At 39.9% G+C, this 14807-nt stretch overlaps 1 protein-coding gene across 1 annotated transcript in view; it reads left to right on the forward strand.

Annotated features, from left to right (window-relative positions):
* Ccser1 (coiled-coil serine rich protein 1) overlaps positions 1-14807 on the forward strand; it is a 650334-nt gene that overhangs the window by 126517 nt on the left and 509010 nt on the right. The window contains exons 2-3 of the mRNA XM_052173839.1: positions 674-2039; positions 3518-3699. Of these exons, the coding sequence (XP_052029799.1) occupies positions 716-2039; positions 3518-3699 (1506 nt within the window). The 5' untranslated portion in view covers positions 674-715. The remainder of the gene's footprint in view (positions 1-673; positions 2040-3517; positions 3700-14807) is intronic.

The following is a 14807-nucleotide window of genomic DNA, read 5'->3' on the forward strand; positions in this document are numbered from 1 at the left end:
TTAGCATCAAATTAGTGGACTATAGCAGCCACTTTCCCATCCCCTCCTCCACACTCGTGGTCACCAGCACCAACCTTTATACTGTCATAAAGGGTTTGGGATTTCTGATGTGTTCATTACTGTTGCTCTCATGATTAGGATCATAAGTCTTTCTTTCCTTCAGCTCATAGTCTTTTCCCTCACCTACCTCGTCAGTACCTCTTCCCCGTATCCTGGGTGACTGAGTTTCTTTTGTCAGCAGTTTGACTGTCTCTAAGCTTCCTGTGTTAGACACCATTTGCTCCAATTGGTTTTTCATGAATGCATATTTCAGTGCCTGGCTTGCCACTGTTTCTGGTCTGTGTTTCTGTTAAGCTATATAGACCACCCATTGAGCCACATGGTACCAAACATGGCTATGTTTAATTATAATGACCTTGTGTTTCTCAACCTAGCAACCTTTTCAGTAGATTAAATATTTGTGATGATCCTGAAATTTTTAATTCATAGTAAGATTTTAATACACGTTTGTGAATTATTTTTCTATTCCTTAAATTCTGAATTTTGGCATCCTATTGTTTTAGTATAAACCAAATTCCATTCTTTCTTTTGAGAAGTTGTATTTTGCTTTACTGGATCTTGGCTAAGATTGAATTTTACTGACTTGATTTCTTTGTTTTAACTTTTTTTTCAGGCTGCTAAATTGGCTGCCGCAGTGCAACCCTTGGGGTCCCAAATGGGGGACTCAGGATCAAGACGATGTACACTGGTCTCCCGGTTGCCAATATTCAGGAAAAGTATTAGCAGAAGACATGATTCTCTTCCTTCTTCACCCTCTTCCAGCAACACAACTGGCGTGCACAGCTCCTCCCCCTCCAGCACTAACTCCAGCTCTGGGAGCACAGGGAAACGCAGGAGCATATTCCGTGCTCCCTCTATCAGCTTCCACCATAAGAAGGGGAATGACCCTAAGCCAGAACCCACTGACCAGAACCTTAGTATTTCCAATGGTGCTCAACCCAGTCACAGCAATATGCAGAAATTAAGTTTAGAGGAACAAGTCAAAACCAGGGGGAGACATTCTGTGGGCTTTAGTAGTTCACGAAGTAAGAAGATAACAAGATCTTTGACGGAAGATTTTGAAAGGGAAAAGGAACCTTCAACTAATAAGAATGTCTTTATAAATTGTCTTAGCTCTGGCAGAAGTGAAGGAGACGATTCTGGATTCACAGAAGAACAAAGTCGCCGTTCTATTAAACAGTCAACAAAGAAGCTACTCCCCAAATCCTTTTCATCTCACTATAAGTTTTCTAAGTCGGTTCCTCAGAGCCAGTCCACATCATTGGCACAGCAGCCTGAATTCTCGCTGGCAATTGCACAATACCAAGAGCAGGAACCCGCCTTAGGAAGACCTTCCCCATCTTGCTCTGTGGATGTAACAGAGCGCGCAGGAAGTTCCTTACAGTCCCCTCTGCTTTCGGCTGACCTGACCACAGCTCAGACCCCTTCAGAATTTTTGGCCTTGACTGAAGATTCTTTGTCTGAGGCAGATGCCTTTCCTAAAAGTGGAAGCACGGCATCACACTGTGACAACTTTGGCCACAATGATGCTACCTCTCAGCCCATTCCCAATCTTACTACTGTCACAAAGACAAGGATGGAATTTGTGGGGACTGCGCCCTGTGTGATAATGTCTCCGGGGAGGTACAGGCTAGAAGGTCAGTGTAGCACTGAATTGCATTCTTCACCAGAGACCTCTGCTGCTAACCAGAGGGACTTGTTACTACAAAGCACCGAGCCCTCTGTTAGGAATGGGAGTGACCCAGAGACCCACTTACCAGCGGATCATCAAAGAGTAGAGAAGCCCTTGGCACATGCTGGTGACCCAGTGCTGAGGACCAGCTCACCCAGGACACTGGGCTCCTGTGACCAGCACAAGGCACTGGTTGAGCGCTTTAAAGGGGTCCACCCTGTTTCGGATTCAAGGGTAATCCCTTCCTCTGGAGAGCATCATGTGTTTAGCAAAACATCTTATGGATGTGAAGCGAGTGCTGCCAAAGGTATGCAGTTTTTCCTCATGCAAAAATTATGCACATTAATTTTCATTTTATCTGAACAGTTATTTTTTACTCAATACCCTGAGTGAAAGGTAGGTACATTTCCTTTATATTTATAATTTCTGTTAAATGTTTGCTTTGGTTTCAAACTTCCCTCAGCTATAATGAAAATGTAAGTCTGTGTTAACTCATTTTTCTTAGCTGTATTATTTCTGCTAAGCTGAAAAGGAGGTGGAAGGAAAGAAAGTCTGCTTGGAATGAGGCTGAAGAAGCATTGGTACTTTCTGGCTAAAGAAATAAAGGCATGTCAGTCAAAATCTTCAGGACGGAAATGTGTGAAAATTCAATTCTGCTTCCTGTGTTAACAAAACTCTGTTAGCTAGAATTCATGTTTCAGTACAAATGAATTCTATATGGCAATACAGAGGGATTGAAGGCTGTGAAAATAAGTGGAGTTAGAAAATCTGCCAAGTTTAAAGCCCATCTCAACATTTAGTAGCTATGTAGTTTTAAACACCTTCACTTTAACTGTAATATGAGTGTATAGGACTGTATTTATGTGTGTGCATGTGAGTGTGTGTGTGTGTGTGTGTGTGTGTGTGTGTGTGTGTGTGTAAATTATTTCACTTTGGTTCCAGAAAATATTCAAGGCAATTGTTGACTGTGTCCCCACTCTTTTAACTATTTTATGTGCTATAATTCACTATTTTCTCTGCCATTAGCACTGCTGCTTATAGTAACTGTCTAAATGCTGAAAAAGATGGTTATGTATCCAGAGATGATTTATGCTGTTTAGAAACATTAATTAAAATGATTTCACTTGTTCTTATAATTGTAAACTGTTAAGCAGCAGGACTGAGGCTCAGGGAAGATACACACCCACAGTTATAGAAGCAGATGACCGATGGCTGGGAACTCTCTGGCTCCTTGTGTCAGATTTGCAGATCTAAAAACAAGCTATGGTGTAGCAAGGCAGGTAGATGCTTTCTTGATACAAAATTCAGACTCTTAATAGTTATTCTGTGTTATATGAATGATCTAAAATATCAAATAAAATTAAAGATAAATCAAATGGCATATCAAAAATCACAAGTCCCTTCAGAACAGTTTTGTAGTTTAAATACACATATTTATTTTGAGCATATCTGATATAGCACTACATACTTTTGTTTGATAATTTCGAAACAAACTGCTACTTGGCAGCCCAGGCTGACCATTAGCTCCTCATGAAGCTGGCCTCAAACCAGCAGCAGCTCTCTTGCCTCACATTTCTGAGTGATGGTACACAGACAGATTTGCTTCTGGGACTGCTGCGAGTCTTCCAAAGGAAGTAAACAAATTGTCACTATAAACTCAGAACTTTTTCTGAGGTAGAGACCTTTTGAATCATTCTAGGGTTTTTCATTATCTTAAAATGGTATATTGATTAAAAATTCCACTTTAGCATTGACATTCATTTCTCTTTATTTGTCTTGCAAAAGTTCTTGCCAGTAGCCTCAGTCCCTATCGAGAAGGAAGATACATAGAGCGGCGGCTGCGGTCCTCGTCTGAAGGGACAGCCGGGAGCGGCAGAATGGTCTTAAAGCCGAAGGATGGGCATGTGGAAGCCAGCAGCTTGAGAAAGCACAGAACGGGGTCCTCCTCCTCCAAAATGAACAGTCTGGTGAGTCCGCACTCCCATCTGCAGACAGTGAGAAGCACTCTGTGTACTTGGCATGCTCACACCTCTTGCAGAATGAACACGGGGTAAATGGAAAATTGGTTTCCATACTCATGTTGCCAATCAGAGAGGCCAAGTTTTGCTTGAGAGTCTCAAGGGGTAGGACAGATAACAGCTTGCCACACAGAAGCCCTCCCTTGTTTTGGGGGAAGTTGTCTCGTTGAAGCCAGCTTAGTCAGTCAACACATTCTCCAGTTCAGGAGTGAGGAGTAAAAAGAGAAAAGACAATTAGACAACACTGCAGGATGACCCAAACCCAACCAGTTCTGAGGCTGAGGTGGGTTTATTTTTTCCCAATCTGCTTTTATACCATTTTAATTACATGCAAGTAATAAGGTCAAACAGTACAATAAACACAAATAGTCAAGGAACAAGCAAGGCAATAAACAAAGTCCCGGGATCACCTATTCTAAGGGCTTATCAGGATGACCAAAATATCTGAGCCTACTTCCCTGTCTTAGCCCTAAGTCATATTCATGCCTGAAGCATAACTCTTTCTTCTAGTCTAAAATCAGATTCCTGCCTGAGCTTACTTCCCAGTTCTGGTCTAAAATTAGATTCCTGACAAGCCGCCCCTAAGCTCTCCACATTGTGCCATTTCTGTTTTAAAGCGAGATCCTGGGATTGGAAAGCTGAACATGAGGTCAGAAGTCACGACTACCTGGCAGCCTTGTGTTATTGACCCCTTAGGGCTTTTAGTGCCTTCACGGGGGGGGGGGGGTGTCTTATCTCAGGGTGAAGAAGGTGCAGGTACAGTGGAAAACCCTGCAGAATTCCCACTTGAGACTTGAACATATTCTTAGGACAAGTTCTGAGCTTACTTGTAGGCCAAAGATTTGTGTGGAGGTGTGGAGGTGGCATTTCTGGTCTGAGCTTGCTCATGTAGGATGCATGTGTGGTATCTCACAATATAATGTGTAGCTACACACGAGGAGTGGTCTGTATATTCCATGGAGCCCCGGAGGCCTCAAATCTTACAAATTTTCAGGTGGGTTTGTAATTTTAGAGTTCATGCTGCTCATTTTTGCACAATTGCATGTTTTTCCAGCAGTGTATTTTATTCCCATTATTTAACACTGCTACCTTACCATTAGCTATCTACTCACTGCACACCTATCTACTTACCACCCCATTGGTATAGGTTAAATGCTTCAAATAACCCTTGTCAATGACTGCTTAAGGGAACCTTAACTTCAAGTGAAGACACTGTCATCCACAGCAGACCATGGCGCTATAAGAAGCCTTAGATCCATCCCAACATCACACGGGGCTGTAGAGACACATTTGTAGTTGGTGGAAGAAGTTTTGGTCACTGCTCAGAGAGAAAACCTTCCTTAATCTTGGGGAAAATCATAACTCACAGAAGGACGAATGGCAACAGGACTTCTGGTCTCATTGGTCCCAAGCCGACCGTGTGTTTGCATTTGAGCTCATGCACACAGGAAACTAAGTCCATGGATGCAGGAGGTAACATCGCTCATCCTTTTCCCTTGCATTTTGCAGTTGTCCTTAATGTTGACACTGCTTAATACAGTTCCTCATGTTGCACTTACCCTCAACCATAAAGTTACCGCTGCTGCTACCTAATAACTGTAATTTTGCCACTGTTATAAATTGTAATGTAAATATTTGTGTTTTCTGATAGTTTTAAGCTACCCTGTGTGAAAAGGTCTTCAGACACCCCCAAAGGGATTGTGAACCACAGCTTGAAAACTGCTGTTTTAAATAATTGTGGACTGAGGATGATTGCTAGGAAGCATTTTCCTCTGGGAAAATTGTATTGTTTCTTTATGAAGCAGTAGTTACATAAATAGTTTTTTGAATCTAGCCCACTTAAGAGCTGGCCTTTGAATTATTTTTACCTGAAATTTTATTCTGTCCATACCTATTCTAAATAATTTCCCCCATAACGTCAGCCAACCTCTGTTTCCTTTTCTTTTATTCGATCTAGAACTTTAAAACTGGGATTTTGTTCTCTTGTGGTCTGACATTTCAACACATATCTCTGCAGTACTAGAAAGTGGCCAGTAGATGGCAGGAAAACACCGTTTGTGTCAGAACACTTCCTGCATGGAGCAGGAATTTGGAGAAGCTACTAAGACTTGGCTGGATTTGTAGATGCTATTTGTTGAAATAAATACCAGCACTTTTGAAGTTTTAGAGGTGACTTAACAGAAATTACTTTATGATTTAAGTTTTCCTTTACATCCTTCAATTTGCATATCATCTTTCCATTTCTGTAGTGTAGATTAATTTAAAATATATTCCATACATCTTTAAACAAACAGCAATCAAAGGAAGAAATTCTGTGATATTTTAGGCAATTCTAGAATTGGTTAATATGGAGTGCGGTGGGGAAATGATTTCTAATAATGCTAATGAATTTAAGGTACAGCTTATGACTGTGCAGTTGTACAGTCACAGGGATGGAACCTTAGGGACTCATTCCCATTTTGGCATTTAAACTGTTACCCAAATACTCAAATGTCCTTGCTGCACCATTACATGAGGCCTGTTGGTGATGCTGCAAACTCAATTAGGAAGGCCACAGATTATTACTTACTCTATCAAAATCACTCACTTGGGATTTCTGGCTTTTAGGAGATGTCCACAGTCACATCCACAGTCCAGGGTCACAACACAACCCACAAGAAACACAGGAGAAGGGCCAGCCATTTTTGGTTCTTCCTCCATAAATTGGTAGCTGAGAATACGTGTTCTCAGTCTGGTGCTTGTGGAAGACTGGAGCTCACCTGTTTGTTTTCTTTGGGGAATGAGCCATTTTCATTTGGAGGCTGCCATCATTAATTTATAGTTCTTGTAGGGTGGTCATGACTCAACTTACTTCATGTTAAATGGTGGGAAGATGAGTTTGAGTAAGAGATCTGTAGAATTTGAGTCGTCCTGGTTTGTCATACACTACACAGAAAGCTGTGCCTAGATGCTAGTTCAGTCCTGCAGTGATTATTACTAAAGCAAACAACTGAAGTATTAAACAATACTTATTAAAAACTTCATTAAGAGCAGTATGCATTTATGTTATTCTCTATTATTAAAGGAGCATCAGGGGAAGTTGTAAAGATAAAGAAAAGAGTCTTGTCTCTGATTCTATCGCATTACTCCAGTTTTTTGTTGTTAATAATGGAACACCAGAGACTCTGTAAGATATAAAGGAAAGAGATGAACTTTGGGCATGATTATGATCCAATGCTGATATCTTTGAATGGTCGACGGCCTTCTTATTGGCAGAGTCCCAAGAGGGTCGTATGGGAAGAGACAGCAATTGTATGAAAGAACATTCTAAACCACATCTAAGACAGACCCATTGCCAAGAAAAACCATTTATCTGTTAATTCATTCATTCATGAGGACAGAAGGCTAATTAGTCCCATCTCTCATTACCTTTAGTGTGCACATGATTTTAATTTGAGTCCTCTGGGGGAGCAATCAATAGTAATCAATAGTAATCAATTTTATAATCAATAGTCCAGCACTGCAGGAGATCTTCAGTAACTTTCTGCCACTTAAACGAGATGCTAGAAGCCCATGCTCTCTGTTTGAAAATGATTTTTTTCTTTTTCACATATTTAATTTTGTGCATGTGAATGTTTTCCCTTCATGTAGATATGTGTACCACGTGTGCGCCTGGCATGTGTAGAGGCAAAAAGTTGGTGTCGTATCCTCTGGAACTGCAGTTAGGAATGGCTGTGACCTTCCATGTGGCCGCTGGGAACCAACTCGGGTCTGCAAGGGCAGCCGGTGCTCGTACCCTCTGAGCCCTCTCTTCAGCCCCATAATTTTAGCTTTAATTAGTCAAATTTGTTTCTTCCTTTCTCAAGGTAGGAAGTGCTGTGTACTTTGTACAGTTGCCCCATTGGCTGGCATAGTCTCACATCAAGAGAGACCGAGGGTTGAGGGATTCTGGATTTGTCACACGTTTCTGGCTACCTGAATAGATGCACATTTGGTAAATCAGAATTGATCCTGCTAAAAAATAACATCAATTCCTCCAAAGATAGTCACTGAAACCTGAAGGATTAACATTTTCTCTAAACAATTTAATAGTTTTTTTTAATCTCATTTCTATTGAAACTTAATTAGAACACATTAACTTTAATACGAAAGATATATATATTCCCACTTCTTAGGTCTGTAAATATATTACTAATGAACAACAGAACACAATATAAAGCATCCTAGAATTTAGAGGAAAGCAAAATATGTAATATATTTCTCTTACATAACTTTACAATTGGTGGGATTACTCATGATTACCTCATTGACTGCCATACTTGTCATGTATGGTCAGGAGCTGTGACTGACAGATGAATCGTGCATGAACAGTTTCAATCTCCCAGCATAATGGTGTGTTTGGATGGGTGGCACTTTACTGTTTTCACGTTAGCTCAGGGACCCTTACAGTCTCAGGTCAGACTCTGCTTTGGCCTCCTCTGTCTGATGTCCTTGGCTTCCTACATCAATTCTGAAACAAGTGCCTAGTTTTTAGCCTTTTTATAAAGATCTTTTGTTGTATGTATTCTCAACAGGAATACTAGCAACCTCCAAGCAGACAGTTAAAATGTTTCCAGCATTGCCAAACAATACAGTAATGGTCCCTGGTTGAGAACAGGAGTCATGGACTGTGGCAGTTTTCCTAGTCTTTTCACAGCCTTCACCTCTCCCTGAGTTCTGCTAATCTATCAAGGATGCTATCTGCATACTTCCTCCTCTCTCTCAGCAGGAACTCTCTCTTAGTTATGCACTCCCCATCCTGCTCCTGCTGCATTTCTTTGCTGACCCTGTCTTCATCCCACAGGTTAGATACACCTGGTCTCTGGCCGCTGCTGCCTTATTGGGTCAGACATCTTTTCATTTACCTGATCCATCTGAAAAAAAAAAACTAAGAATTAGGTGAAGTTACATGTGGCTTACACACTGTAAGAGGCTAAGAATTGCTACTTTGTCAGAACGCTGATATCAAATAGACATGGGAAATCAATATAATAGACTTTTGCAAATAAAGCCTGGCTCCAAGAGCTTCAGTTAGTAATAGGTGGAAGCTGGAACTTAGAAATGGCCGTGAACTTGCTTCCTCCAAGGGAGCTAACGGCTTCTCTGCCCTTCACCCATCTGCAGCATTATTCTGCTATTCATGTTATGCCTAGCTGTTCAGGCCAGCTGGGACAATACCTCAGCCTTCAGTTATCCTCACCTCCTCCCATGCTGTGTGTCCAAAGTCACATTAGAGGATCAGCAGTTACACCCCTTAAAATAGGACCCACATTTCGCTCAGTGCCACAGCACAGAACAATACATTCGGCCAGGACTGCTGGCACCCACGTTAGCTTTTTGGTTTTCCTGTCGATCACAGCTGGATCATTAAGCAAAGGACAGATAGTGCCAAAAGTTGCAGGTTTTCCTCACGTGTTGACTGCCCAGGAAGTCTGGTAGCACAGCCCTGGCTGCCTGCTCAGGTATTGTGGGCCTCTCCCATGGTCGTTCTGCCTTGCCTGCTCTGGTGGCCCAGGTACTGCAGCGCCCCTCCTACAGACATTGCCATAAATGGGAAGGGAATCTGAAAATGTCCTTATTCCTTCACACAATACAGATGTAACACTGATAAACTCTAGCAGGTGAACGAACAGTGAACGCCACACGTTGGCATGTTTCTGTATTGTTTGCACACTGCCCTTTCCTAACTGTTCTTGATGCTGTGTTTGAGAGTCTTTAATGTGTCTAATGTGCACTTTATGCCAGTTTTGTGAAACTTGTCTGGACCATAGACATATAAAATCTGAGGCATGCCTTTTCCTAAAAAACATTATCAACATGCCCTGAAAAGGGAGAATTATTTTTGTCAGTTAGAAATGATTTCAGTTCAAGAAGGTTTGGGCAGCATGTTTGGGAAGAGGACGCAGCATGGCATCTCATTTCCTTCACCTCCAAACAACACTGCTTCTTTCCTACATCTTTTCATTGACCTAGGATAAAAACTAGTGTTGTCTTTCAAACTACCCTTTTGGAAAGATGAGTGTCTGACTCATGGCTCAAGTGTGTGTGTTTAGGATATCAGGTTGGTTCCTCTCAGCCCCAAGAGAAATAAATTCCTAAAAACTTTTATTTATTTTGAGATTTCTCAAGAATTTCAGGTTTTTCAAAATCAACGCACTAAAATACTTATAAAAGTCATTTGAATCATACCTGTAAGATTTGAATATTTAATATTTAAATATTATTATGTTTTACAACTTAAAAACCTGGTTAAAGCTAACCAATTTTTGTTTGTTTTTTATTAAATTGCTGGGGAAGCACTTAAGATAGCTATTGTGGGCATTTGTAAAAGAATTTGAATTTTCCATTTGATTAGATAAAATCAAGGTTAAGAATTGTACATTTGTGTGAAGGCTTATGAAACTAAAACATGTATGAATCACTAATTTTTAAAACATTTTCTGTCAGATCTCAAGATACTGCTGTATAAAATTGTTACAGGTTCTGATGTTAAGACAAAAATTTATGCGTCTGACAACATTTACTATGTTCCCTCCCTGTTTCCTTGTAGAAGTAGTTTTGCACTCAGTATCTTTATTACAGGCCTGCTGACCTGACTGATGATCAGTTTCTAAACTGTGAAGAAAAGTTTTGCAAAGCCCACTGTCTGCGTTGATCTTCCGACTTCTTTCTTCTTTCTGCTGGGAGACTATCTCTGCCAGGAGGATATTAACTCGACTGTTTAAACTTGATGAGATTTGAAGCGGAGGGTGACCAGCTGTCAGATAATTCATAGCAGACATTGGGCTCTTGTAGAGACGAGACAGTCTGTCTCAGCATGCTGCTGCCCTCGGTAGATTTACGTTCCAAAGAAGTGTGGCCACATGAACACAGATTTAAATGAAAGGGCAATCAGCCACCTGGCTGTGGTTCATGAATCACAGTGAGTTTCTCCTTCTCAGTCTATTATTTTTTTTAATAATAATAATAAAAGTATGTAGAAAGTATCTTAGCATCAAGTGGCAGCCAGAGCACACAGATACTAAAGTGACGGTTGACCCAGCAGCCTGTGGGAGGCTGCTGTGCCCAATGGAAAAGGACTGGAGTGTAATGTTAAGTTTCGATTTAGAAAAGAGAAAGGGGCCCTCAGTGCACACTCTTCCCCAAAGCACCTGTCTCTCTTGGAGGCCCTGTTCAACTGATAGGCATGGGGGTACCTGTGAATTTCATGAAGGAAAGACTATTGTTGATTGAACTTGCTGGAAGCCTGCCGAGTCTGTTAACTTAAGCTCCTGTTTTCAGTACATAGTTTTGCTTTGTGTTTTTATTTTTATTTAACCAATTCATTAAAAAGAATCTATACAGTGGTAAGCTGGCTCAATGACCATTCAATAAAATGTATATTTATGTCAGCTTAACAGAAGGATATTAGAATAATATTGCAATGTTGGATGCAAAGCTAATCAATGTTCTAAAGGTCAACAGTCTTACACAGACAATGCTTTTCAGTGAAACAATTTACAAGTTACCATGTAATTTCATGACTGAAACCTTAGAGAAAATAGCAAAACCAAAGGATGTTTCAGCAATATTTGGGAGCCTTTCAAACGGAAACTAAGTATGGAACTGTCTTTGTGGAAGAGTTTCTTTGAGTTTTGTGTTCTAACTCACCTGTAACTCCATGGTGAGGAATCTGCAAGTCACTGCATCACTGCACAGAGACTGCAGTAAGGCAGGAGTGTGGAAAGCAAATGAGATGTCAAAATAGAGCGGAGAGAGCTAGGGAGAGTGGGGAGGGAGAGAGCTAGGGAGAGTGGGGAGGGAGAGAGCTAGGGAGAATGGGGAGGGAGAGAGCTAGGGAGAGTGAGGAGGGAGAGTCACATGTCATAAAAATTTTGCTGGGAAGTCAGGAGTCATTGATGGTGTTAGACAGTCAGTGGCATAAAAAGATTTGAAATTTGTAATCATTGTTCTTTTAGTTTTATTTATTATTACTTCTAATAAGAATGTGTTTGTGTGTGCATGTACATGCATGTGCATGACTCAGCAATGTCCTGTAATTATTTTTGGTGTCAGAGATCAAGCTCAGGTCTTCAGGCTTGGGGGCAAACATCTTTCCACAACGATCCATCTCTCTATCCCACAGATTTAAATAAATTTGCTTTGTGCCTGAAAAATACTATAATAAATACTTATGAAAGGAATATCATATTTTTCATCATTTTATAATATATAGCATAGTGTGAACATTAAAGAGAAGGAATTTTTAAATGTTATATGTTTTTAAAGATTTATTTATTTATGTATATAAGTGTTTTGCATGTATTCTTGCATGACAGAAAAGGACATCAGATCCCCTTATATATGATGGTTGTGAACCTACATGTGGTTGCTGGGAACTGAACTCAGGGCAAGAGAAGGAATTTTTATGTTCCAGTTTAATTGAAATACTTTAAAATTTAACCTACTCTTTTTGTATTTCGCTAAAAGTCTATTGTTTGTAAGAGTAAAGCTGTGGGTGGGGGAATATGAAGTAGAAAATGTTACATTGATGATACATTGAATCTGCCCACTTTTCCTATTTTCCTTTGTTCAGCAATTTTTATATCTGTCTTAGGCTGGGAGTTCAGTTTAGTTGGTTAGTGATGAAGTCACACAAAGTAATTTATAAGCAACCAATTTTCTAGCCCAGCTGCAGCTTAATCTATAAAATACCATAGTACTTCAATTCGAGTTAGTATGGAAAGTATGCAGGCTAATCGGGGAAGTTCATAGTACCTGGGAATATCTGTTGCCTTAACAGAAGTGATGGCTCTGGGGATGGAGCAGCTCTAAGCATCAGGTGTCTCTGAGGATGGGTGCCACTGTAAGCTTCAGCGTAGTTTTGTTACCTCCCTTTCTGTGTGCTAGTTTTGCAATCAGCCATCTTTTCAAACTGAATTTCCTTTATTAAAAGTGGCAGACATAAAGTAATAAGAGGCCAGCAAAGTAATCTGCATGGCTTGATTGTGTGATTCTCTTCTAATCAAAACAGGATAAGATTATATATATATAATCTTAGAGCATATATGCTTATACCTTCAACTTCATTAATAGAAAGTGCTCTACTTTTTATATTCTTTAAAAAAGTCATTTCTGCCACCTAATAATGGGTGGATCAGAAATACAAGCAATTCTGAAAAGAGGTAGCAGTTATATGTTATATATAGCTTGCAGAACCTTTTGATTTAAAGAGATATTAAAATCTTTCTAGTGATATCCCAGACCATATATTTTTAATGATTACTTCATTAGTAATTTTCAATAAAATATTTTATAAAATTCCTCTCCTTTATTTTTCATGTATGTGATTGTATAGATGTGGATGAATGTATGAGGAGGTGAGAGGTTGATGTCAGGTGTCTTTTTCAATTGTTTGCCACTCTTTCCTCCTCCTCCTCCTCTTCCTCCTCCTCTCCTTCTCTTCTTCTTCTGAGCCTGAAGCCCACTTATTTTTTCAGCAAAGGGCAGAATACAGAATCAGCTTAAAAAACAAAACCACAGTAACCTCTCTCGTAGTAACAAAAGCATCAAGGAACAGATCGTGGAAACACCCTTGTTCACGATAGCTTCAAAACTTCATCTAAGATTAAACCTAATGAAGAAAGTGAAAGATGGTAAATCCTTGAAGAAAGAAATTGCTGAAGACACTAGAATGTGGAAAGATTTTCCATGCTCATGGATTGGAATAGAATTAATATTGTGGAAATAGCCATTGTACTCAAAGAAATGTACAGATACAATGAAACCACAATCTAAATTGCCATGCCATTTCCCACGGAAACAGAAAGACAATTCTTAAATTCACATGGAGGCACAGAATACCCTGAACCTCTGAAACATTTCTGGAGAAAAGAAATGAAAAGTGCTGGAGCGTTCCTGTCCTGGTCCCAAGCTTTGTTACAAAGCCATGGTAGTGAAAAGAGCACAACACTGTCATGTACGCCTATGTAGGCAGCAAGGAACAAACTAGAAAACATAACCATCAGGACATGAAACCACGGCTGCCTAATGTACTACACAGATGCTCAGAAATACATACCAGACTAAAGAGAGAATCGACAACAACTGATGCTGGGAAAACAGGATGTCCACATGTAGACAGAATGAAATGAGATCCATGTTTATAATTCTGCACCAAAATACACTTCCATTGGACCCAAGTCTGTAGCCCGTATTTCAGGTTGTGTATTTTACATATTAGTCCTCTATTGGATGTATCGGGACTTTTACCCACTCTGGTATTTTACTTGGATTTCTTGATTATTTGCTTTGCTTTCACTAGTTCTGTTTTCTGACTTGGCCTTGATTTCTCAGGGGAAAACCAAAGAGTTCTGCTCAGAGAGTTCTGTCCTACACTTTTGTATTATAGACACTGCCTGTGTTTTCCTAGCAGTTTAGCATTTCAACTTTCATAGCTGAGACCCATTTATGATAACACTATTCTTCAGATTCTAATCCCAGGATTCTGTGCACATTAAACAGAAAATTAAATTGCAGGGTAATCTTTCTCCTATTGAAAGGTACCAAAGAACAAGCCATTTTTTCTGTTCCTTGACATAATGATGCTTTTTACATAAGAATGAGAACACCTAGAAGAAGACTTCAAAAACATTTAGTAAACCTCTGACTGATTTCTCATTATTCAAAAAGATGTATCACTGTGATCCCAGTTTCGGGGAATTGTATCCTAGATTTACATCCTGGAGCAGAGGGACTGAATAGTACAATTTACTTTTGCTCATTTTATGAAAGTATTAATTTCTAATCACTGGTGTAAGGTGATATCTCAGGGTTGTTTTGATTTGCATTTCCCTAATGACTAATGATGTTGAGCATTTTTTAAGATGCTTCTCAGCCATCTGAAGTTCTTCGGGTGAAAATTCTTTGTTTAGCTCTGTACCCCATTTTTAATGGGGTTATTTGGATTTCTGGGGTCTAACTTCTTGAGTTCTTTGTATATATTGGATATTAGCCCTCTGTTGGATGTAGGGTTGGTGAAGATCTTTTCCCAATTTGTT

Source organism: Apodemus sylvaticus, chromosome 2 (assembly GCF_947179515.1).
Source record: "Apodemus sylvaticus chromosome 2, mApoSyl1.1, whole genome shotgun sequence".
Classification (NCBI taxonomy): Eukaryota; Metazoa; Chordata; class Mammalia; order Rodentia; family Muridae; genus Apodemus; species Apodemus sylvaticus.